The 26,851-nt window shown below is 51.3% G+C and overlaps 2 protein-coding genes across 2 annotated transcripts in view; both read left to right on the top strand.

The window, feature by feature from the left end:
* Positions 1-26,851, top strand: part of LOC119971593 (low choriolytic enzyme-like) — a 137,318-nt gene that overhangs the window by 106,116 nt on the left and 4,351 nt on the right. Inside the window, exon 7 of the mRNA XM_038807372.1 lies at positions 21,969-22,086. Within this exon, the coding sequence (XP_038663300.1) occupies positions 21,969-22,021 (53 nt within the window). The 3' untranslated portion in view covers positions 22,022-22,086. The remainder of the gene's footprint in view (positions 1-21,968; positions 22,087-26,851) is intronic.
* LOC119970934 (astacin-like metalloendopeptidase) overlaps positions 22,023-26,851 on the top strand; it is a 151,451-nt gene continuing 146,622 nt past the window's right edge. Inside the window, exon 1 of the mRNA XM_038806044.1 lies at positions 22,023-22,086. Coding sequence (XP_038661972.1) covers positions 22,023-22,086 — 64 coding nt within the window. The remainder of the gene's footprint in view (positions 22,087-26,851) is intronic.

The raw sequence follows: 26,851 nt of genomic DNA, 5'->3' as shown, positions 1-26,851 counted from the left end.
CTGGCTCCCAGATCATCCGACACACCAAAGATTGCCACCTCTGGACTCGGCACCACCCTCAGCTTTAATACCTCTGACATGACGTTAGCAAACCCCTGATGTTTCAGATGCTTGATGGAATTTTGCCAATCTAGTGGGCTACTTTGCCCTGGATGGTGTCAAGCTTTTGGAGTGTCAGCTGCATTCACTAGACCAACAGAGAGTATTCAGTCATACTCTGACTTGTAACTTGTAGATTGATGGTAGGTTTTGCTGTGTCAGGAAGTGAGTTACTCTGAAGAATTCCCAGCCTCTGATATGCTCTGGCAGCCACATTATTTATCTGGCTGATCCAGTTCAGTTTCTGGTCAATGTTAATTGCTAAGATGTTGATAATGAGGTTGACAATGGCCATGTTATTTAATGTCAATTGGAAACAGTTAGATTTGCCCTTGTTGTATTTTGCTACTTCTTGGCATTTACATGGCATGGATGTTACTTGCCATTCATCAGCACAAATCTGAATGTTGTTCAGATATTGCTGCACATGGACACAGAATGCTTCAGTATCTGAGGAATTAAAAATGGTGCTGAACATTATGCAATAGAACATAGAACAGTACAGCACAGAACAGGCCCTTCAGCCCTCGATGTTGTGCCGAGCAATGATCACCCTACTTAAACCCACGTAACCCGTATCCCAACAATCCCCCCATTAACCTTACACTACGGGCAATTTAGAATGGCCAATCCACCTAACCCGCACATCTTTGGACTGTGGGAGGAAACCGGAACACCCGGAGGAAACCCACGCACACACAGGGAGGACGTGCAGACTCCACACAGACAGTGACCCAGCCGGGAATCGAACCTGGGACCCTGGAGCTGTGAAGCATTGATGCCACCATGCTACCGTGAGGCCCCGTTGAATTGACCAGAAAATGAACAGCCAACATCCCCTCTTCTGACCTTATGATGGATGGAAGGTCATTGATGAGGCAGCTGAAGATGGTTCTTCCTAGAACACTACTCTAAAGAATTTCTACAGCGATGTCCTGGTACTGACTACAAAAGAACTGTCTTTTTTTATGCTTGGTCTGACTCAAACAGTGACGAGTTCCGCCCATGTCTCCATTGATACACATTGAGTTCACACACTTGGTTAAATGTTGCCTTGATGTCAAGGCCAATCACTCTCTCCTCCCTCTTGATTTCAGCTCCTTTATCTATTTTACGACCAAGGCTGTAATTAGGATAGGAGCTGAGTGGCCCTGGCTGAACACAAACTTAACAACAATGAGCAGATTATTGCTATATGTATGCTGCTTGATTGTACACTCGATGACACCTTCCATGACTGCTGATGATTGACAGGATACTGGTGGGTGAAAATAGAATTAGGGGGCATAGCCTCAACATAAGGGGAGCAGATTTAGAACTGAGTTGAGAAGGAATTTCTTCACCCAAAGGCTCGTGAATCTATGGAATTCCCTGTCCAGTGAAGCAGTTGAGGCTACCTCTTTGAATGTTTTTAAGGCAAAGCGAGATAGATTTTTGAACAGTAAAGGAATTAAGGTGGGTTAGGGGTGGCTAAATGGAGCTGAGTACACAAAAAGATCAGACATGATCTTATTGAATGACGGAGCAGGCTCAAAGGGTCAGATGGCCTAATCCTGCTCCTTGTTCTTTGTTTACACCAATGGAAAAGTTGGATTTGTGCAGCTTTTTGTGGACAGGACATGAAGTGGAAGACTTTCCACATTGCCGGGTAGATGCCAGTGTTGGAGCTGCATTGGAACAGCCTGGCTAAGGACACAAGTAGTTCTTGAGCACAAATTTTCTGTACCATTACCAGAATATTATCAAGGCCATAGCCGTTGCAGTATCCAGTACCTTTAGCCATTTCTTAAAATCACTGGAATGGATCACTTCGGAAGAGACTGAGATGGATTGTCCGTTTTACACATCTAGCTGAAGATTGTTGCAGTACTTCAGCCTTTTCTTTTCATGTGCAAAGATTCCCCATTATTGACTTGGTGAATATTTAAGGAGCCTTTTCCTCCAGTAGTTTAATTGTCCACCATCATTAGTGACTGGAACTAGTCTTTCATATAAGATAGAAATTATTAAAGCCAATAAAGAATTCTGTGCAATGTCTTGGCCTAGATTATTCTTGGTAAGAAGTCTTACAACACCAAGTTAAAGTCCAACAGGTTTGATTCAAACACGAGCTTTCGGAGCGCAGCTCCTTCCTCAGGTGAATCACCTGAGGAAGGAGCTACGCTCCGAAAGCTCGTGTTTGAATCAAACCTGTTGGACTTTAACCTGGTGTTGTAAGACTTCTTACTGTGCTCACCCCAGTCCAACGCCGGCATCTCCACATCATAGATTATTCTTGGAATGCGGAACTCATTGGGTGGAATTTTCCATTTTTGCATAGCCGCTCACAGTGATGGGCTTTTGGATCATATTGAAAGCTGCAGAGATCATTAATTATGCTTGATGTGGAGATGCCGGCGTTGGACTGGGGTGAGCACAGTAAGAATTCTTACAACATCAGGTTAAAGTCCAACAGGTTTGTAAGATTTCTTACTGTTCTCACCCCAGTCCAACGCCGGCATCTCCACATAATGGCTACCATCGACACTGCAAACTGCTGGCTCAAAGTGGAGAGGATCTCCAAGAAGATCATGCATATAGACACTGACATTAAGTTTCTACAAAGATGCAAGAAAGCAGACAAGATCCCGAAAGGGCTACAGACACAAACCCACTCAAGTCGACCGACAACACAGACTACGCTGAGAGACTCTGCCGTTGCACCTCTCTCACACTCCTCAACCACCTCGTACACCAACTCTACAGCAGATGCCGCAACCTGGAAATCAAGATAGAGGCCATATTCTCAACTTTCGCTCAGGACAAGCAGACCAGCTGCGGAACACCACCAAACATGAGACAACGATACTACGCCACCTATATGCACACCAAGAACAGGAAGCTTGAGAAACTCGGCATCACCACCAGAAGCAACCAAGCCTCCCCCGGTACCACAGTAGAAATTAATTATGCAGGCACATGAAACCCACCAGATTGTTGATTCACCTACCCTCACATTACCTTCACCTTCCTCGCTCCGGGTGCCATCTTTAAAGCACACCAGAGCACATTTCTTGTTTGCAGGATTGCTCCAGGCTCAAAAAATGACGAGGACTACAGCCCCAAAATTTAGTGGTGCCTCACTGGGTCACCTGCTGGATGCTGTGGAGGACTGCCACTATGTCCTTTACCCCTTGGTAGCTGCAGGTCCACCAACCTCACTACTTCGGCTTGGGAAGCACTTGTAAAGGCAGTCAGTGCCATTTCTACTCAGAGGAGGTCGACAACCAATATAGGAAGAGGATGAATGTTCTCATCCGTGCTGCCAGGCTAAGTCCATCATGTCATTACCCTTAACTCACTCACTTTCAGACACTCTCACATCTCCATCAGGCTCATATCCTCATGACCTCATATCCTCATCACGTTCATTACTCTACTTGTCATACAAGAATGCCACCCATTTGTCCTGCTCACACTCTATCCGTTTTCATGCAAGACAATTTGGCTTATAAAAATACGGAGGTGCTCTAGGCAGGGGATGGAATGGTCGACATTAGGGTCATGACTCCTTTTTGAGGAGCAAGCAATTGCGCAGGCCGAGGACATGGACCATTACTGTGGCGATTGTGAGGAGGTGAACAGCCAAGTGAATGTCCTGCACCAGCTCACCCCACTGACAATAACAGTGTGTGCATTGTCCTCTTTTCTGTTCATTGCCATGCACTAATGTTCTCTACACTCTTTCGTAGGCAGTTCCCGAGGCCACCCACAAGAATGGCTTTCAGCTTGAGTTCTGAAGCCAGCATGTTCGAAGACCCATCACAGCACTCATCCATACCTTCCACTATCACAGAGAGACGTACCTCGTTGGGCCTTCGACTAAATAAGGCTCGGCTTCTCAATCTGATGAGCACCGCACATATTCTGGTCAATAGCACACAGAGGCAGGGACATCAGAAGACTCTGGCACTCTGAGGACTGCTGGGGTCCAAGATTCTGCAGAGTCAGATGACTAGCCTCAGGATTTGGTGCTTGTGCATTTGTCAGAACTACAGCAACAGTCTCGGGAATATCAGGAAAGGATGTGACCTGCATTCCTCAGATTTCAACATATGATGGAGGAATCCATCCATGTTTAGACAGTGCCAGCATGCCCACACATCAATGTCAACATTGGCAGTTTTATTGCTGCCATGAAGACCTTGGTCCAGGACATTGATCATGCAATACAGGAGGGGGAGCACTCCATCGCTGTAGCTAATGGTGGCATTCAGCTGTGGCCATGTAAGGGGGAGGGGCACCTCGATCTCACACCAGGTGCCCCTTCTCCTCAAGGAGTCGTTCAGGGGGAAGAGGATCAGGAGGTATACACCCTGAGGCCAACCAGTCAGGTGTCTCCAGTGGTGTCCAGCACATCCAAATCCCGACACGGGGAGAACGTGCAGACTCCACACAGACAGTGACTCAGCGGGGAATCAAACCTGGGAACCTGGCGCTGTGAAGCCACAGTGCTAACGACTTGCTGAAAAAAATCAGACAACAGGATGTAGCAGACTGCCCCACTATGGATGTTGGTGAAACAAGAAGATGTAGGGGCAGTTTTTGGAGATCTAAGAATTATTGGGAGCATAACGGGTGCTAACCATCGCAAAAGACATGGCTCAGGACAGTGTTAGCCAAATTAAAATAGACTGGAATACATTTTAAAAATACTTGTCTGAATGGATGAAAAGAGAGGGACGGGGTGTTCATGTGGGTTCATGATGAAGTCACTTGTTCAAGTGGATACTCAGTCTCACTCTTCATCCTCTTCCTCGAATCAAGTGACTGAGAACCTCATCTGCACTCCTTTCTCATCTGGCCTGTGCTATGGCCTCTTCCCCTGCAACTTTGGCTTCCTTGAGCTCAGCACCCCAGCCCCTTCAATGTATCTCTCATTGGAGGAGATTTATAACTTCTCCATATCGGCATCTGCCAACTCCTCCTCCTTTACATCACCAGTTTGTGAAGCCATATTTATCCGTGAGACCCTGTGGAGAGTGTACTACAATGACCTGCCAGATATGTCCAGGCATCGGAATATCTTTAACATAGCTATGGTGTACTCCACCAATATACGGGTAGTGGCATCAGTGTTGATATACCTTCTCTCAGATGCGGATTTTGGCCACAGGCGTCGTGCATCACATCCTTTGCGGTTACCCTTTGTCCCCGAGGAGCCAACCCTGGATACTGTGTTGTCCCTCAAAAACGTTTGGGATCTGTGATCTGCTTAAGGTGCAGGAATTAGCAATGCTTCCAGGAAACCGCACGCAAACTTAAACATAGAAACTAGGAGCAGGAACAGGCATTTGGCACTTCAGGCCTGCTCCGCTATTCAACATTTCTCAATGCCCTATTTATAGAATTTGTCTGTTGTGGTCGCAGACCAACTGCGCATTAAGCAAGTGGAGCACTTGCTATTTATGTATTACAGTGCCTGCTGCCAGGGAGATATTATAACCACATGAGTGCAATCAATGGTAGCCTGCACCCGTAAGAAACTGGAAATCGCTGCAAATCCCACTGCTCTGGTGTCTTGGGTTGCTTCATCTCTCGCAAAGTGAAATGAAAATGAAAATCGCTTATTGTCACGAGTAGGCTTCAATGAAGTTACTGCGAAAAGCCCCTAGTCGCCACATTACGGTGCCTGTCCGGGGAGGCTGGTACGGGAATCAAACCGTGCTGCTGGCCTGCTTGGTCTGCTTTAGAACATAGACATAGAACAGTACAGCACAGAACAGGCCCTTCGGCCCTCGATGTTGTGCCGAGCAATGATCACCCTACTCAAACCCACGTATCCACCCTATACCCGTAACCCAACAACCCCCCCCTAACCTTACTTTTTAGGACACTACGGGCAATTTAGCCTGGCCAATCCACCTAACCCGCACATCTTTGGACTGTGGGAGGAAACCGGAGCACCCAGAGGAAACCCACGCACACACAGGGAGGACGTGCAGACTCTGCACAGACAGTGACCTAGCCGGGAACCGAACCTGGGACCCTGGAGCTGTGAAGCATTTATGCTAACCACCATACTACCGTGCTGCCCAAAGCCAGCTTTAAAAGCCAGCGATTTAGCTGAGTGAGCTAAACCTGCCCCTGTGAGCTAAACCAGCCCCTATTGAGCTAAACCAGCTCCAGTGTACATAATTGTGGACTTTGATACCTCCTGGATGCACTTGTGTAGAAGCATGAGAGATCCCACATAGGTTCCCAGTTGAGTCCTGCAAAGAGCCAATAGTGTCGTAAAGGGTGGCCGTGACTTGCAGAGCCACTGACGAGATGTCTTCCCAGTCCCCGTGTTGTCAATTCCTTGAATCAGGCATTTGTGAGCCACTAGATCTGTGGACATGTGGAGGCATCAGTGGCACTGTCTCTTGCTCAATTGCAGGAAAGATATGAATGTCCTCGATAGCCTCAGTCTTGTTAGGCACTTCCACAACATTTCTGTCAGCCTTCTCCTCTAAAGTGTGGCGGGTTCCTTGCTACCCCTTGCTTATGAGAATGAAGCTCTTGACAATAGAGAGCCTGCTGCTCCCATCATTGTCTTTTCTTCTGTCTGTCCTGCCTGTCTGCCAGCAGCAATAAATCCAATCTCCATCTTCGTGGTGGTCTCTCTGCAATGTTAAGAGAAAAAAACTTGGGGTTCCATGAGCCTCCAAAAGTCCTGGGCGCGATTCTCCGGACTCACGACGGTTCGGAGAATAGCGGGCGTCGGAAATTTTTACGGCGACGCTGTTCCGACGCCCTCCCGCTATTCTCCGAACCCCGCAAATTGTCGGAGTCGCGTTTCCCGACAAACGCCTCCTTCCCGCCCCTGACACGACCAGATTCGCCACTGAGAGCCCCCCCACTATTCACCGGCCCGGATGGGCCGAAGTCCCGACGTCATGGCGCCCTGTTTGGATGTCGTGAAACACACCTGCTTTTTAAATTCGTCAACCAGTCGGCCTGGCTGACGACTGCTTGGAGGAGGTCAGGGCACCACTCTGCGCACCGCTCAGCGCACCGCTGAGCGCACCGCTCGAGTCTGGCCACAACGGGGAAGGCATCCCTGGGAACGGGAGGGGGTCCAGAACGGGGGCAGTGGGGGGGAGACGGGGGAGGCAGTGGGGGAGACGGGGCGGCCAGTGGGGGAGGACGGAGGGGGCAGTGGGGAGACGGAAGGTGGGGGGCAAGTGGGGTAGACGGACAGGGGCAGTGGGGGAGACGGAGGGGGCAGTGGGAGAGGACGGAGGGGGCAGTGGGGACGACGGACGGGGCACCAGTGGGGGAGACGGAGGGGCAGTGGGGGAGACGGAGGGGGCAGTGGGGCGACGGGGGAGGCAGTGGGGGGCGACGGAGGGGGGGGGGGGGTTAGGTAGAGAGTGAGCCGTCCAACCCCGCAACAAATGTCTTCCAGCATGCCATGGTTTACAGGGTGACGAGGACACGGCCGCTGGTTCCCCTGTGGCTTCCGGGCCACAGGCCACTGACGCACCCGTGAGGAGGCCATAGTTTACTGGCGTGGATGCAGAAAGTGACAGGGGTTAGGCTGACCGCGTGTCAGCAGCGCGACCAGGCCACCGGGACACACTGGTATCCCATGGCTGGCGGCTGCCGAGAGGTGTCGACTAACGTCCGTCTAACATGTCCCGTTTCTCTGCCTCCTACCACCCTTCTGTAGGTTAGCACGATGCATGGGAACAGAACGGCTATGTTCTGCGCAGTGGTTGGGGCCGCTCTACTGGATTTGGAGATGCAGCAGCATCCACCCCCACAACCCGCAGTGGCTGCAGGGCCAGCTGCAGCAGCAGAGGGAAGGGCCGAGGAGTTGCCAGTCGTCGAGCAGCATGGGGGGGGGGGAGGAGGAGGGGGAGGAGGAGGAGGAAGAGGAAGAGGAGAGAGTGAGGGTGGCAGCCACGGCGTCAGAGGCGACGACCCAAAGCCGAGGGTGTACCGTGGTCCGGTCTCTTTCCTAACAATGCCGGACATCACCTGCAGGAGAAGACTCCGGCTGAGTAGGCAGACGGTGATACATATCTGCGAACACTCCTGTCGCACCTCGCCCCACGTGGAACGGGGGGAGGCCAACGCGATCCCGGTAGCCATCAAGGTGACGGTCGCTCTGAACTTCTATGCTTACCGCTCCTTCCAGTCTCCGAGCGGGGAGTCTCTGGGATCTCCCAGTCATCAGTGCACAGGTGCATCCGGGATGTGACCGACGCCCTCTATGCCATCGCCGATCGCTACATCACCTTTCCCGAGGACCGAGCAAGTCAAGACTCACGAGCCCGTGGATTTGCCAGTGTGCCGGGATACCGAGGGTTCAGGGGTCAATCGACTGTGTTCACGTCCCCATGCGCCCGCCTGCTGTGGACAAGGAAGTGTTCACAAACAGGAGGGGGACATACTCCATTAATGTCCAGGTGGTATGCGACCCCCACATGAGGTTCATGAACGTCTGTGCAAGGTTCCCAGGGAGTGTGCATGACTCCTACTACTAGCGCAGTCGTTCATCCCTGCGATGTTGAAGGACGTCCCCCCCGGCTGAGGGGCTGGTTGCTAGGTGACAGGGGTTATCCGCTGAGGTCTTGGCTGATGACGCCTATACGGAGGCCTCAGACCAATGCGGAAACACGATACAACGAGGCCCATGCAGCAACCAGGGGTGTGGTGGAGCGCTGCCTTGGCCTCCTGAAGATGAGATTCAGGTGCCTGGAACCGCTCCGGAGGGGCCCTGCAGTACCAGGCCGACAGGGGTCGCTCGCAGTGTAGTGGTCTGCTGTGCGCTGCACAACATCGCGATGCAGAGGGGAGATGACCTGTTGCAGGAGGCGGAAGGGAGAAGCTAGTGGCAGTGGTGCCAGCACAGAGGAGGAGGAGGAGGAGGACGCTGGTGGAGTGGCGGGTGCAGCACGCAGACACGACCCAGGTGCTGGTGATGTCCAGGAGGCGGCACGACGGACCCGGCAAGGACCGGCGGGCACGCGACGCCCTGGTGGCAGCACGGTTCACGCATCGCATGTGACGTCCCCGATGAACACCAAACCACCACCTGCATCGCTAGTCATGCAGAGGGTCACCACACAACTGCCACCACCACAACCCCACCCCCCCCCCCCCCCCCCCCCCCCCTCAGTGTACACTGCTCCACTTCGACATGACGCTTATCACTGGGTACAGACGGAATGGCACAACATTGATGGCTGTGTCAGCGGGTGTGATCAGTGCCATGTGGAATGATGACAGCCCGCTCTGCGAAGAGCTGTGAGCTCAGAATCGTTAGAGAGAGTCTGACCCATGGCAATAGCTGAACCATCCACCTTGGTGGCCGCTGAGGTTCGTCACTGACACTCCATCACGTGCCCGCGTGGGCTAGCTGTGGGAGGGGGGTAGGGCAGGGACTGCACACCCGGCACCGAGGTTTCACCACCCGTCACCCCCCAGCGACACACGGTCACCATCACGATTCCTGTGGCTGTGGAACAATCACACGGTATTACAAGTAAGGTGGAACAGTGCGTTTAATATTAACAATTATTTACAGTGCCCTAGCCCCTACAACTAAAACTGTGCCCTTCACCCGTGCCAACTTACTCAGTGTCTATCTTAGTTGCCTTACGGGCCCTACCACTACGTCTAAGTGAATCCCCAGATGATACAGCAGGAGTGGAGGAGGATTGCTGCGAATCGCCCCCCTCGACTCGTTTCTCCTTGGCTATGCGTTTCCTGGGGCGACCCGCCTTGATGGGCCAGGCTGCTCTGCGGGCGTCTCGGGTGACATTGTGCCACCCTGCTTCTGCCTGCTGCCCACCCGATGCACCAGGGATGGGACGGGGGGAGGCCGAGAATTCCGGGACGTCCCGTGATGGAGTTAATGGGACGGGCCCCGAAACCTCCTCCTCCCTCGGGGAGCCCGGTGGCCCCCGGGCCTCACTTTGGGACAGAGGTGCGAGCGGGGAGGTTCCCCGACGCACCACCGACACCTGGCGCTGCCAGTCCTGGAGGCCTGCAACGGTATCCACCAGGATCCGAAGGTTTGCAGAGACGGAGTCCAGGGAGTTAGACATTCCCGCCAGGGACTGTGCGATCTCAACCTGTGTGTGCACGACACCATCCAGCACATGTGTCAGGCGGTTGATGGTCTCTGCGACTGACTGCTGGTACTGTGCCAGCGACTGCTGGGACTGTGCCAGCGACTGCTGGGACTGTGCTATCGACTGCTGGGACTGTGCCATGGCGTGCTGCGACTGGCCATGACCTGCTGAGACTCGGCCATGGCCCGCAGGGCGCCGGCAATGTCGTTTTGGCTCTGGCACATTGCTGCCTGTGAGAGGGCAACCCTGTCCAGGGCCGAGGATGACGCGTGCACATTAACCCCAACGTCTTGCATAACCTGACCCATTGCCTCCACCGCGGATGCCACCCGTGCGGTGTCGGACTGGGTCTCTGCCATGAGCGGCACCACTCTCTGCTCTTGGACGCGGTTCGACTCCTCTAACAGCGTCTGCAGAGTCTGGAAGGAAGCCCTCATCCCGTCATTGTTTCCCTGGGTTTCCTGAGGCATCGGCTGTGCGGGTGGGTTGATAAACTCCAGGAACTCAGAAAACGTCTGGGAGCCAGCTGCATCCTGGGCCTGGTCTGGCCTCCGCGAGTCCGGGCCCTCTGTTGCTCCGACGTCCACCTGCTGTACCTGCTCAGCTGTGATGTGCCAACCAGACTGTGCCCCAGGAGACTCATCACTAAATAGGCCCGCCGGGGTGTGTATCTCTGGGATGATGGATGTGGTGGGAGAAAGCAGTGCCGCAAGCCCGACGCTCTCAATGCTTAGGGCCTCGTCCATGGTGTGGGGCTGCTCAGCGACAGGAGGGTTGTCCCTGGCCATTTCTGGTGGTGGTGGTGGACTTCGAACCCTCTGTGCGTCCTGGTCCGCAGATTGGGTTGGGGCGGATAGGGCTGCCCGCTGATCGGAGCACCCTCTGTTGTGAGGCCCCCGGGTGAGGTGGCGGCAGATTCCTGTCTCCGTCTGCAGCCAGACGGCCCTGGTCGTTCGGCATCACGTCCCTAGGGAAGAGAATGAGACGGGTTATTTCGATTTGCATCGGCAGGCCGCTGGACGGTCCCAGTGGGCAGGGTGTGTGAAGGGACAGAGGATGGGGGAGGTGTCCCAGTGGGCAGGGTTTGTGAAGGGACAGAGGATGGGGGAGGGGGGGGTGTTTGTCAGGGAGGGTTGTCTCACTTGCTGCAGTTCCGCCAACCTCGCATTGCGCGATATCGCGGGTGGCAGACCCCCCAACAAGGTCCAGTGCCCTCTGTTCAAAGGTGCTGAGGGGGTGCATGTTGGGCGAACCCCCTCCAGTCTTGTGCCGCTCACGGTGGTTATGACCGGCCTTGGCCTGTTGGGGGAGGGAACATAGGTATATCATTACAAAACGGTAGGTATCAGCAGTCCGTTCAGATACTGGCACAGTTTGGGGGGGGCAAGTTGTCATCAGACGATTGCATCTCTCCTCGGGCCAGAGCGCTGGGTCTGTGACAACTTTGTGAACCACCCTCAAATAACTCTGCCCCAATCCCTCTCTCCCCCCCCCCCCCCCCCCCCCCCCCCCCCCCCCCCCGGGCAGTTAAGGGGGAGGGATGGTTGTGACTAGGGGGCACCCTCATGGCACTTACCCTGGCAGACCTGGTGAGGTCGTGTAGCTTCTTTCGACATTGCTCTGCTGAGCGAGGGGTCTGCCCCACAGCACTGACGGCAGCAGCCACGTCACGCCAGGCCTGGCGCACCGTGCTGGCAGGTTGGCGATGCCCTCTCCGCGGGCGGATGATGCCCCTCCTCTGCTCCACGGCATCGAGCAGCGCCTCGACGTCTGCATCTACAAAGCGAGGAGTAGCTCTCCTCGGCTCCGACATCCTGCCCGACAGATTCTGTGGTCGCCCGCGCCTTTTTACGGCGTCGGGCTGCGTCACATGGGCGGGTTCGTGTCGTCGTCGCGTTCCGTCGTCATCACGCACGTAATTGACGCGGCCGCGCTACTAGCCCATTTCCAGGAAGTGAATCCGTCGGGAAATGAAGCCTTCGCGACCGTCGTAAAACGGTCCCGATTTTTACGACGGTTTGCCGACTTTCCGCGGGTGCGGAGAATTTCGCCCCCTATTTCTTTCCATGACTATTGAGTCACTGTGTGTTCAACGGCTTGAATAGACCACAGCTGACTATTCACTCCAGAAATCCTGCTGTTGCATGTTGTATTTTAAGGTTACCCTTTCTCCTCTTCCTTTGGATGAGGAAACTCAACTCTTTGGCATTAATTGTTTCATCAGATACTGAGATTAATGGGCAATGGGTGGGGTGAGAACAATAGAGACAGTGGGCTGAGGCTTCTCATGAACATTCTGTGAACAGATTATAACCAGCATCTTAGGTCTGTCCAGTTACCCATTTGCTCTAGACTTCTTTCTTGCTCAGGGGAATTTCAAAGCTGCGACCAAGGAGTTAAAACAAGATGATCGATTAATGCCACCTATCGGTATTAGTCTCGCACGAGTGCCCTTCATTGGTATCTTTCCTGATTCCTGCATTGTGAATGAAGGCTTCATTCATTACCTGTCTCAGTGAGGCATTTCTCCTCATCAGCGAATAGTCATATCTGTTGGTGGCCCCTTAATTGACCCCCCCAGTGCAATGACCCAATTGTCCAAAAGGCACTCAGAACTCAGTAGCTGAGTTTGTCCTTCTTAATATTTTTTTCTGCTCGTTCTCCATTCTCCTCTCAATTCAGTCACACAATACAACCGTCAAGCACCACCCCAGGCTTGCGTTTGAGTCATGTGTCTGCCCAAATATGATACTGTTGAATTGGTGTTGCAGCAGACTCAAAGCTACACCTGCCTTAATATTGCTGTGCTCTGCCTGTTGACTGTCCCTTAAAGAGATGTGCTGTTGGCATGGCAATCAATCCTCTATGCCTTGAGATTTCTGCGAATTAGGCGAGCGAATGTCAAAGTACATTTGTACAATGTGCATGTCGCCGGGTGCTGTGAAACATGTCGGACTAATTGCACGTTGCATGCTCTATTGATTCAGCATGGGGGGGGAGAATTCCAGGAAGCATCCTTTTTAATGAATACGCTAAACATGTTCCCGATGTTGTGCGGCGGGAAATGCAAACTGCCATTGTAAGCTCAAAGACACTATAGCAAACTCATTTAACAATGTCACAGAACTGTTTCTTTCATTCTTGCGATATAGTCCACTCTCACCCACCATGGTGCCTGCCAAAAACAAGAATAGAAAATCCCAGCCATTATCAAAAAGAACAGTTGGGATAAATAGTCAGAGTTTGAGATTCACTAGCCTACTTTGCACAGCTAGTAGACTCCTCAAGTCCGAAGATTGATTGCCATACTAAGCTGCCAGCAGCACATCTCTTTACGGGATAGTTAACATTTAAGGGGAAGTTAGATAAACACATTAAGGAGAATGGAATGCAACAATATGCTGATGAGTGTAGATGAAGAAGGGTGACAGGAGGCTGGTATAGAACATTTGTATCAATCTGTTGAGCCGATGCCCTTTTTTGTGTTACTGGCTTCAGATGGTTTCACAGGTCGGCGCAACATCGAGGGCCGAAGGGCCGTACTGCGCTGTAGTGTTCTATGTTCTATAGTGTAGGTGAAATAGGCTTCAGATGGTTTCACAGGTCGGCGCAACATCGAGGGCCGAAGGGCCCGTACTGCGCTGTAGTGTTCTATGTTCTATAGTGTAGGTCAGATAGGCTTCAGATGGTTTCACAGGTCGGCGCAACATCGAGGGCCGAGGGCCCGTACTTGCGCTGTAGTGTTCTATGTTCTATGTACATTGCAATGCTTTGTAACAGCTGTAAATTAGATGCAATAGATTTCTGTCTGGTAAAAACTGGTGTATCCACCCAGGTGGTTGACGTGAGTCAATTCTAGAAAAAGTCAGCTGTTTTTTTTCTTCAGCAAGGCTGATAGATGCCGGGTGCCAGTTAGATCTGGTGGCAGCTAAACTAAGTGAACTTTTAAAAAATAAATTTAGAGTACCCAATTCATTTTTTCCAATTAAGGGGCAATTTAGTATGGCCAATCCACCTAGCTGGCACATTTTTGGGTTGTGGGGGCAAAACCCACGCAAACACGGGGAGAACGTGCAAACTCCACACGGACAGTGACCCAGCGCCGGGATCGAATCTGGGACCTCGGCGCCGTGAGACCACAATGCTAACCTACTGTGCCACTGTGCTGCCTTAACCAAGTGAGCTTTTAAGCTCTTTTGACTATGCGGGTTTGGGTCCCACCATTGTGGGTGGGAATTCAGATCATGACGTTTGCGAGATCTCATTAAAATGGGCTGTGAAACTAACCACAATTGTTATATTGAGCTATGACTGACAGCTCCTGGACCACATCAAAGACCGTTAAGTGCTTTGTGCAGAGAAAAAGAGGAAGTGAGAGCACCTAAAGCACTTAACTGGTTAGTTCACACTGACTACTTGAAGAGCCACTTAAGCACAAAGCGGATGTAATTTAACAATGCAAATAACGCAGTGTATGGGTGGAAGCTGTCAATCACCCTCCGAGTTAAACAGTTTTCACCAAGAGATCTGAGTGAAAGACTTGCAGATCAAAGATCTGAGGGGGTTTAAAGCCAGCTGACTAGTTTTCTCTTCCCAGGAATTTTTCAAAAAGTATTTTTATTCCAAATTTTCAACATTTTACAAAAAAATAAACGCGCCGAATACATTAAAACCCCACCCAGCAAAATCCCTCCTCTGCCCAATGCCCTCTACAGTCGATGGTAACCAACTCTCCAAAATGCAAAATGAACAAACCCCTTGCCCACCCGCCTCAGGGCAAATTTCACCTCCTCCAGAGTTAAAAATTCCAGCAGGCTCCCGCCACGCCGAGTTACAGGATGGAGAAGCTGACCTCCACCTGAACAAGACCCACCTGTGAGCAATCAGCGAGGTGAAGGCTAAGAGCTCTGCCTCTGCACCCATCTGTAATTCCGGCAGGTCCTACACCCTGAATATGGGCTGGATTCTCCCTTTAGAAGACTAAGTATTGATGCCAGCAGAGGGATGTGTGGCGTTTTTACAACAGAAAATCGGCCGCAACGCCTGCACTGAGTTCAGCTACTTTTAATGGCTAGCACCGGCACCCACGTGGAACGCAATCAGTTCCCAGAAAAACGGTGCCGGGATTCATCGCATCCGTGATTGGCACTCATGAGGCTCACACACCGCAGCCACCAGAAACGCCCCCCTACACACACACACACACACATTGTCTCAGCCAACAAAATGGCTGGAAGGAGAGCAGTGCCACGGTTCAGGGACGGTTAACTGGAGGGCCTCCTAGTCGCCGTGGAGAAGATAAGGATGACCCTATACCCTGGCTCGGGAGGCAGGCCGCCAGGCGTTGCCATTTGCCCTTCCTGGATGGAGGTGGCAGAGGCGGTCATCACCATGGGCATCATCGCCCAGACTGGCTTGCAGTGTCGCGAGAAATGCCACAACCTCCTCAGGGTGGCCAGAGTGGCCAGTTGGCTGGTCTGTGCCCGTGGCACTAATTCCCCCCCCCCCCCCCCCCCACCCCCCCGGCCAGGAGAACCCCTGAACGTGGCCGGTGGCACAGAGGAAAGAGACCTGTTGCCGGGGTTGAGTGCAGTCATATATGAGCAAGTGAGACCCTGCGAGTTGTGGTTGCCCTTGACGCGCGTGTTGAGATCCGGCCACACAAACAGGGTGGCGGATGGGTGGACGGGGTGCGCTGTAGCGAGGGGGTTGGGTGCGGGGGGTGGGCGCACCCATGCGGCCGGTGTCACTATAACCGGGGCCCGAGGTGGGTGGGCAGTGGGGGTGCAGAAAGATGGCCACCTAATAGCAGTCGGTGCCTGGGGCCCAACCCCGTTCTGTGTGGGGGGGTGTGGGGCACCGGGGGGGGGGGGGGGGACCACCCAAGCCTGTCCCCTCCCTACACTGGCCTTGGCAGAGGTATCCCCTCCCCAGCCAGCTTGGCCAGTGTCTGGGCCGGCAGCTCGCAGCCACTCCACTCTCGTCTTTTGCTCAGCAGCCATAATGCCAGGTTCATGGTTTTTTGGACCAAAATGAATCACGCCGTCGGGAACCTCGGCCCATTGGAAGTGGTTGAATCGCGGAGGTCTTGGAGAACAGGGGTATCAGGCCCGCTAATGATATGCCAACGGTATCTTAATGCTGCGCGGGCGAGCAATGCATTTACAGCAGTTTCAAGGTGCCGGAACTTCCTGATTTGGCATCAAAACCACGACTTTGGCATTGGAAGCTATTCTCCCGCCTGCATGTACCGGAAATCCTCCTCCGCACCACCCAAACTTCTCATTCACCTACTCCAAGGCTCGCAAAGCACCTCAAAGAAACAAATCATTCATCTTCCTTGATCCCCCTCTCCTTCCAACCCCGGAACATTGCTTCCGTCGTCTCCAGGCTCAAAACCGTGATTATCCTAATCAACATCACCCTTGACCATTCCTCCCAACCTGAAGTGCTGCCGTAACTGCCTCCAATATTCAGCGTAGCCACCATTACCGGACCTCCATGAATACTTCCGTGGAGCCAGCGAGAGTGGCGCCTTGCCAGCCCCCGCAACCTGACCCCCTACATGAACCCCGCTGCCATCCCTGCATCTTCCCGATTGCCCGCCTTCACTTCCGCTACCCCCATTGGCTCCTCCAGCCCCGCGTTCTCCATTTTACGCCAACCTCGGGCACTCTAACCTCCCCAAAAAAGCTCTAATCTCTCACTGATCCTCTGGTGGCTCTGACTTGTACTAGTCCCGATAAAACTCCTCAAATACCTTGTTAATCCACTCCGGGGCCAACCACCCCGCTCATCGTCATATCTCAAAACCAAACTAGTTCCCCTCGCTGCAGCTTGCTTACAGAGCTGGCCTGCCAACATACGACCTGCCTTCTATCCAACTCATAGGCAGTGCTTTGCACTTCTCAGATGACGCATTGCTTTGTCGTGGACAACAGGTTGAACCTCGTGTTCAACTCCTTCCTCTTTGCCAAGAACCCCGGATCCAAGTCCCCTTGTACTCTCTCCGTCCGCCTCCAGTTCCACGTCCATCCAATGTGGGGCATGATCTGAAATTCACAATTGCTGATTACTCTGCCTCTGAACTCCAAACAACAGCCCTTCCCTTGAGGAAGTCAATCTTCAAGGACACCTTGTGCACCGGGGGAAAAACAGATACTACTGATTCCTTGGGTAACCCATATCTCCACCAGTCATCCCTGCAAACCACCCCCCCCCCCCCCCCCCCCCCCCCCCCCCCCCCCCCACCCCCGGCCAGTGAGTATGGACTGGGAAATGTCCATTGGCAGCCCAGCACTGTGTTCCATCCTTCCCGCCCAAAATCAAACCACATGGGTATTCAGATTCAAGATAGCCGCCAGCGTTTCTTCATGACCCCGCATCATCCCAATTGGGGGCATACATGTTAACCAGGCGCCGGCCAACCTCCCCTCCAAAGCAGCTATTCATGTGCCTGCGCTGCCCTGACCAGCATCATCACCCTCTCCATCTGGAACCTTACCAGCTTGCCCACCAAAATCACCACGCCCGAGCCCCACAATCAATCCCCAAATCAAACACCCAACCCTTCCTAAACCTCATCTGGCCCTTCACTCTTGGAGGGGTCTCTTTTAGTATCACCTCATCAGCTTTCAAACTCTTCAAGTGTGAGAAAACTCTCGCTCTCTTCACCGGTCCCCCAGCCCCTCATGTTCCATGTCACCATTCTCACCTTGCTATCCACCATCACCATTACCCCAGGCCGAGCCCATCCAGCAGGACACGCCCTGTCTTTAGTCACTTGTCACCCCCCACCCCCTTCCCAGAATCCCCCCACCTATTCCGTTTTGCAAACACCTCACCAAGTATCAGTGCCTCCCCACCCTGTTCACACCTCCCAGGTCCATTAAAACTTGCCCGACCATACTCCAGTGACTGCAGCCGCTCCCCCCACCACACTCCCATTCACTAGCCACCTTGGTTTGCTCTCGTGGAACCATCTCCTCCTCCCAACCATACCCTTGGCAACCCTGGCCCCCCATACCCTGATACCCTCCAAACCCCACCCCACACTCCCACCAAAAGCCAACTCCAACCCCCCCAGCCATACAAACAAATGGGGGGACTGCATCCACCGAACATAAAAGAAACAGACCCATAAGAAGAAAACAGAAGCACATAATTGCCCCCCCATGAAAAAATCAAAGAAGAAGCTCCCAGTCCACACCATCCAAGTCCACATTCCAAATCTCTTCTCAGTCCAGGCCTTCAGCCTTTATGAATGCCTCTGCTGTCTCAACGTAAAAGTCCTTTGCATTGTGAGTCCCTCACAGCTTTGCTGCGTAGACCACTCTGATCCTCACCCGTCCAAAGGCCGTCCGCCTTCTCACCAGCTCCCGCTGTAGGATCTACTAACACCTTCCCACTTCATGTCCCGATTCTGCTTCGCCTAGCTCAAAACCTTCTCCTGTGCATGAAAGCTGGCGGAGGTCACACATTTACAGGTGGTGCTTCCTCGGCCTGAACCAGCACGTGTATAGCACAGGAGAGTTTTAAAGCAATGATTTTTTTCACTGCTTCTGTCTTTTTTTTAAATAAATTTAGAGTACCCAATTATTTTTCCAATTAAGGGGCAATTTAGCATGGCCAATCCACCTACTCTACACATTTTGGGTTGTGGGGGGCGAGGCCCACGCAGACACGGGGAGAATGTGCAAAACTCCACACGGACAGTGACCCAGAGCCGGGATCGAACCTGGGACCGTAGTCAGCGCCGTGAGGCAGCTGTGCTAACCACTAGGGCCACCGTGCTGCCCCCTTTATTGCTTCTGTCTTGACTGCTTCCTTGCTTCCAGGCAAGGCCATTCTTATGGGGGAGCTTCCAAGCAGGGACTCTGTAATTGAGGCAGGGGACTCCAAGCAAAGCTCTCTGTAATTGTAGGTGGCTTCCAGGCAGTCGCTTCTATTATTGGGGTGGCTTCCAGGCAGGGGTCCTGGCAATTAAGGGGGTTTCTAGGATGGGGTCCCTTTCACCGGGGGGTCTTTAGTGGGGCGAGGGAGTGTGGAGGAAGGGATCGGGATCGTTCTGTGGAGGTGGAGTGGCCTAGAAAATCCCGAGGGGGGGGGAAAGTACATCGTGAGGGAGGCCAGCCTCCACTCATAATAGCAGCTCAATCGCGGGATTCCCATCAGAATCCACCATCATGCATAAATTTGCATGGCAAGGGATTGTTTATCACAGTGGGAGCACAAACCAGTTCCGAATTCATCTCTGGTGGGACAACATAGGGTGCGATTTAACCGGAAAAAAATGAGTGAATTTTCTGGTGGCTGCAATGCTGAGAAACACCAAGCTATTCAATGTCCTTTGCCGTGTATTTGGACCGTGGGGAGTTTCTGCTGATGCTGCACTTGGAGACATTTCCTGCTGGCAAGTTCAACAGGAAAGGCTCCTTGAAGATCGGGGCGCCACTTGGTCTGGCTGCTCCAATCTTTCCTCCCCCTTTCAGTTCTCTTCCCCCCCCCCCCGCCACCTGCCATTTTCGACCCTCCTCAGGGAAGCCCCTGGATCACCTCCTCATCCCCTCCACCTGGTAAGACTCCCTAGGCCAGATCCCTGGCAGTTGAGTCTCAATGTCAGTGAGAGCACTTAAAGCAAAAGAACGTTCTGGATGCAGACTGTGCCAAGCCGTGCTCGGGAGCCACATGTTGATGTAAGTATGGATGATCGAACAACAAAAAGTATTGCAGCACTGGTGCTTCTGCGACTGCTTGTTTGTGTCTGTTGAAAGTTGCTGTGTGATGTCCTCCCCAGCACCATTCAACGTCCTGGTGAAGAAGTTGATAAAGCAGTCCAGTGACCTCACTACAACATGGGATAAATGTAGAAAGATAATTTGTCAGACCAAGACACCACTACCATGCTTGCCCACAGGAATGGGCATCTATAGCAGAGCCTTTGTCTCATCTTTATTAGGCTTTACAACAGTGGAGATCCCATTGGGCATTTGGAGAATATTATATCTACTTATTGGAAACATGAATGTGGTTAGTTTCAAGATTTCCTGATCTAATGAGATCTGCAAGAATGCACATTTCACATTGAGAATGCTGAATATCTTAGAATTTGGCACATCTGCTATCACCTGTATTTTTTAATAAATTTAGAGTACCCAATTATTTTTTCCAATTAAGGGCAATTTAGCGTGGCCAATCTGCCTATCCTGCACATTTTTTTTGGATTATGGGGGTGAAACCCACGCAGACACGGGGAGAATGTGCAAACTCCCACACGGACCGTGACCCAGGGCCGTGATTCAAAACCGGGTCCATCACGCCGTAGGCAGCAATGCTAACCACTGTGCCACCATGCTGCCCTTGCTATCACTGTTTTACTGTCTTCATGGAGTGATGAGGTCTGAGCCGCACCTTATTCAAGTGTACTGGGGCAATGCGTATCCTGACCATGTGATAATTCTTTTCCATTGCAAAAACCCATTTTGTGGCCTCGTCTATAGAAGTTCATAGAACTTTTGAATCTTTCGTGCTGTCATCCAATGCAGCTCATTAACTACTTTTTGCTTTATGCTGTTGGTACTCTTCACGGAGCATAGGCTGTTGGTGGGACCAACTAGTCTCATGTGGTATACAGTTTATCAATAATGTCACAGTTGAAAAGACCTTTGTGTACTGTCAGCTTTGGGGCTTGGAGTTGTAGAGCATGCACTACTGGACCACGTTGAATGAACTCCAATGTAATGCTGTCCTGAAGACCTAGTAGTGACCTTACATTCTGGTCCACTGTATGAAACTTGAAATTTCACTGTGTGCAGTGGAAGGTAGCTGTGTAAGATTGTATTGATTCATCTGCTCTTTGGTTTGTTGAATGGAACACATGTCTATCGAGCATTATGTTTTTTATTGGGTGACATATTCTCAGACATTTTTAGGATTATTTCAGGGTCCTTTTTTTCTCCTTTGTCTGGAAATCAAATGACTTGAATCTTTCGATGATCTCGGTACCCGCTAAATTTTTATAAAGCACAAGCCTGTACCTTTTCCAACTTACCAGACTGCACAGTAAATATTGCCACTTTTCCCAACTGTCCATAATATTTTTGCGGCACGGTGGCACAGTGGTGAGCATTGTTGCCTCACAACGACAGGGACTTGAGTTCAATTCTGACCCTGGGTTACTGCCTGTGTGGAGTTTGTACACTCTCCCGTCTTGTGTGGATTTTCCGTCGGGTTTCCTCCACAGTCTAAAGATGTTCAGGCTAGTTGGATTGGCCATGCTAAATTACCCTAAGTGTCCAGTAGTTGTGTGGGGTTACAGGGATGAGGTGGGGGATTGAGCCTAAGTAAGCCTATCGAAGGATCGTTGCAGACTCAATGGGCCAACTAGCCTTCTTCAGCATTGTATGGATTCTGTGATCAAAGACAAGTGCAATCAATGCGACCAAGTCCTTGTGCCATACTGCCAACATCCTGACACCATGCAGATGTGTTGTGTTCCCGAATCACTGACAAGGGCTTTTAACAGACAGTAGTTTATTCACTAACTTCGTAGCTACCTCAACACTTTTGCTTTGCCACCCTCCCAGGGATTAACTCCGACCACATGATCTTCTTTGTCACCGTGTCACCACTCAGTCAAAAAGATCGCACCTCTGACACTGAAGCACTTGTAAATTACATAGTAGATTGTGAATAATATGTTTGTCAAGTTTGTTATGATGGTGTTAGATAACTCTATTATTTCATTTTGTTCTTTAATTGTAGATGAATTCAGCAGATGGAAAATCAAAAAATCTCTCGATGAGATTGCTCTTTAACATGCATAAAGTTTACCGTAGGCGTAAAAGAGAAACTGCCTATATTTCTGTAATTCAGAAAAAGGGTAAGTTACAAAATGAAAATCTGTAATGAACATTTTATTGTATTCAGTGAAAATTTTAAATGGCAGATTAAAGTTTAAGAGAGTACACGTATGGGAGCACAGAATGAGTCGAGGATAGAGCGCTTTGAAATCTGAGTGCTAACTTTGGAATTTTGTGCAAATGGGGTAAGTGGGGGTTTTTCTCACGTTATGATCCAGGTTAATTGTCAGATTCTGATCTCTACTAGAGCTAGTTAAAAAGCCTAGTTAAACAGAATGGGAAAATTTAGAAACCAGCAAAGGATGAGTTAAAACGCAAGAGACAAAAAATAGCAATAAATATGAAAATAGACAGTAAAGCCAATCTATAAAAAGGAAGTGAGGACAGTGAGTGTTGGTCTCTTTGAGACTGAAATTACCAATGGGAAACAAGGACACGGCAGAGACTTTAAATAAGTATTTTGTATACAGCGTTTAGTAGAAGACAAAAAAAGAAAGAATATAAGAAATTTAGATAGCAAAAGGGAGAACTTAAATCATAGAACATAGAACAGTACAGCACAGAACAGGCCCTTCGGCCCTCGATGTTGTGACGAGCAATGATCACCTACTCAAACACCACGTATCCACCCTATACCACCCTATTCCCGTACCAGCCTCCCCGGACAGGCGCCGGAATGTGGCGACTAGGGACTTTTCACAGTAACTTCATTGAAGCCTACTCGTGACAATAAGCGATTTTCATTTCATTTCATATACCCGTAACCCAACAACCCCACTTAACCTTACTTTTTTTTTAGGACACTACGGGAAATTTATCATGGCCAATCCACCTAACACGCACATCTTTGGACTGTGGGAGGAAACCGGAGCACCCGGAGGAAACCCACGCACACACGGGGGAGGACGTGCAGACTCCGCACAGACAGTGACCCAGCCGGGAACCGAACCTGGGACCCTGGGACCCTGGAGCTGTGAAGCATTTATGCTAACCACTATGCTACCGTGCTGCCCCAAATCATTTACAAAAGAAAACATGCTAGGAAAAATAACGGCTGGCAAGACCCCTGGACCTGATGGTTTGCAACCTGCGGTCCTGAAGGATATGCTGCAGAGATAGTTTAACCCCTGTTATTGGGAAAATTATAGAATCCATTATTAAGGGGTTAGGAGCAAGACAAAATCCTTATGCAACCAGGCAGAATGAACATAGTTTTTGTGAAGGGAGATATGGTTTTTGAAAAATTTCAAAAGGGGGCTTCAAAAGGGGGGTGTGAAGGGGGCTTCTGCTACATAAATTTATTATAGAGGAAAATGAATGACCCGAAAGAACCTGCTTGTTAGCAGCCACCACAGTTTGAGGGTAAACCACCGACAGGCCAAAATGCCTTTATATTGGGAAGCTGAATTCTTTTGACCCTGCAGTTGGAAGGCTGGCTTAATATGTAGAGCAGGTGGAAGTACTTTTCAGGGCTAGATATGGTTCCGGTTGAAAAGCAACGGGTCATTCTGCTGTCCGCGTGTGCGCCGACATTGCACCTCCTTTGCACCCCCAATGGCAAATTTGATTATCTCTATGTGCAGGTGCAGGAACTCTGCCAAATCGCTCATCCACACTCCTACGCTCGGCGGCTTAGACTCCCGTCAACACATCAAAATCCGTCTCTGGGCTATGAAGGATGCAAAGGTGAAGAAATCGGACTCTCTTCCCAACTGCACTCCTGGATCCTCTGACACTCCAAAAACTACCTTCGGACTGGGAGCTACCATTGCCCCCATAATCTTGACATCATATCTGCAAATACCGTCCAAAACTCCCTCAACCTCGGACAGACCTAAAATATATGAAATGGGTTTCCCGCCTCCCTGCACACCTATGCTCCACCCCTGAAAATAACTAATTCATCTTGGACATGGTCAGGTAGGCCCTGTGTACCACTTTAAACTGGATGAGACTTAGTCTTGCACATGACAAGGACGCATTAACCTCTGCAAAAACTCATTCCACACTCCAGCCCCAGCTTCTCCCATTTTGCCTAACCTCCTCCATCGGGGCACTCTCTCTCTCTTTAACAGCTCCTCATATATATCCGCGACCTTTCCTCCTCGGACAGAAGTTTTTCCTGCAGCACCGGTGTGACAGCGCCAGAAACAAGTCACCCCCTTCCTCATAAAGTTCCTAACTTGATACCTGAACCCATTCCCCTTCGATAGGTGATATGTCTCCTCCAGGTCCGCAAACTTCCCTCCAACAAATAAATCCCTAAAGTAGTCTATCCCCACCTGTCACCATTCCCGGAACATCACATCCAATCCTGCCAGGGCAAACCTATGATTGACGCAAACCGGTGCCCACAGGGACGTGCTTTCCATTTTAAAATGCCGCCAACATAGGTTCCATACCTTCAACACTGAATCCACTGGGCTCCTGGAGTACCTGGCCTGGCGAGAATGGGAGGGGCACTAGCAAAAGTGCCTCAAACTGGTCCCAGCAGAGAAACTAACATCAGAGGGTAAACTGTGACAGATATAGATGTGGGGGAGGAGAAGTGGAAGCAAAGGGGACAAAAGGTAAGGAAAGGGGGGATAAGACGGGGTGGGGGGAATATATATAAAGAAAGAAAAATTCGACGGAGGCGAAGGAGCTGAGAGAAAGGGATGGAGAATCTGTCACAGTTTACCCTCTGGTGTTAGTTTCTCTGCTGTTTGGCCTTTCACACTTTTTGTTCTCTCTGGCGATTGCCGTTAGCACTCTGTTCCCTTGTGCATGTGGAGGTGGAGTTGATCCTGTGCAGTGCTTAGTTCCAGAGTCCCCACCTTATTTCAAACCCCAGGTCCTCCTCTCACTTCTCTCTTGTCTCGTCCATTGGCCTCCCTTAGCAGTCGCCCATGCATGTCACCATTAGATTGGATTGGATTTGTTTATTGTCACGTGTACCGAGGTACAGTGAAAAGTATATTTCTGCGAGCAGCTCAACAAATCATTGAGTACAAGGGAAGAAAAGGGAATAAAAGAAAATACATAATAGGGCAACAAAGGTATACAATGTAACTATATAAGCACCGGCATCAGATGAAGCATACAGGGTGTGGTGTTAATGAGGTCAATCCATAAGAGAATCATTTGGGAGTCTGGTAACAGCGGGGAAGAAACTGTTTTTGAGTCTGTTTGTGCGTGTTCTCAGACTTCTGTATCTCCTGCTCGATGGAAGAAGTTGGAAGACTGAGTAAGCCGGGTGGAAGGGGTCTTTGATTATGCTGCCCACTTTCCCCAGGCAGCGGGAAGTGTAGATGGAGTCAATAGATCGGAGGAAGGTTTGTGTGATGGACTGGGCGGTGTTCACGACTCTCTGAAGTTCCTTGCGGTCCTGGGCCGAGCAGTTGCCATACCTGGCTTTGATACAGCCAGATAGGATGCTTTCCATGGTGCATCTGTAAAAGTTGGTCAGGGTTAATGTGGACATACCCGAATTTCCTTAGTTTCCGGAGGAAGTAGAGGCATTGTTATGCTTTCTTGGTGGTAGCATCGACATAGGTGTACCAGGTCAGATTTTTGGCGTTGTGCGCCCCTAAAATTTGAAACTGCTAACCATCTCCACCTCGGCCCCGTTGATGCTGACAGGGGTGTGTACAGTACTTTGCTTCCTGAAGTGAATTACTAGCTCTTTAGTTTTGCTGGCATTGAGGGAGAGATTGTTGTCACTGCACCACTCCACTAGGTTTTCTATCTCCCTCCTGTATTCTGACACGTCGTTATTCGAGAACTGGCCCACTATGGTCGTTATTCGAGATCTGGCCCACTATGGTCGTATCGTCAGCAAACTTGTAGATGGAGTTGGAACCCAATTTTGCCGTGCAGTCGTGTGTGTACAGGGAGTAGAGTATGTGGCAAGTACGCAGCCTTGCGGGGCCCCGGTATTGAGGACTTTTGTGGAGGAGGTGTTGTTGTTCATTCTTACTGATTGTGGTCTGTTGGGCAGAAAATCAAGGATCCAGTTGCAGAGTGGGGAGCCAAGTCCTAGGTTTTGGAGCTTTGATATGAGCTTTGCTGGGATTATGGTGTTGAAGGCGGAGCTGTAGTCAACAAATAGGAGTCTGATGTAGGAGTTCTTGTTTTCGAGATGCTCTAGGGTTGAGTGTAGGGCCAGGGAAATGGCGTCTGATGTGGACCGGAGTTGCGTCGGTATGCGAATTGAAGTGGGTCAAGGTGTTTCCGGGAGTATGGGGAGCCAAGTCCTAGTTTTAGAGCTTGATATGGAGCTTGGCTGGGATTATGGGCCGGGATTCTCCCCTACCCAGCGGGGCGGGGGCTCTCACCCCCCCCCCCCCCCCCCCCCCCCCCCCGGGGGGCCTGCTCCGCCGCCAATCCCGCGGCCACCAGAGGTGGTTGAAACCACGGCGGCGGGAGAGGCCGGCCTCTCAGCGGCGGGACTTCGGTCCATCGCGGGCCGGAGAATCGCCGCAGGGGGCACGTCGATCGGTGTGGTGGGCACGCTGATCGGCACGGCGCGATTCCCACCCCCGCCAATTCATGGGTGGCGGAGAATTCCGGCCACGGTGGGGGCGCGATTTTCAATCGGGTCCCCGGGCGATTCTACGACCCTGTGGGGGGTCGGAGAATTTCGGCCATGGTGTTGAAGGCGGAGTGGTAGTCAATAAATAGGAGTCTGATGTAGGAGTCCTTGTTGTCGAGATGCTCTAAGGAAGAGTGTAGGGCCAGGGAAATGGCGTCTGCTGTGGACCGGTTGCGACGGTATGCGAATTGCAGTGGATCAAGGCGTTCAGG

Source organism: Scyliorhinus canicula, chromosome 9 (assembly GCF_902713615.1).
Source record: "Scyliorhinus canicula chromosome 9, sScyCan1.1, whole genome shotgun sequence".
Lineage (NCBI taxonomy): Eukaryota > Metazoa > Chordata > Chondrichthyes > Carcharhiniformes > Scyliorhinidae > Scyliorhinus > Scyliorhinus canicula.
The sequence above is the reverse complement of the archived record's forward strand: the minus strand, read 5'-3'. Positions and strand labels throughout refer to the sequence as shown.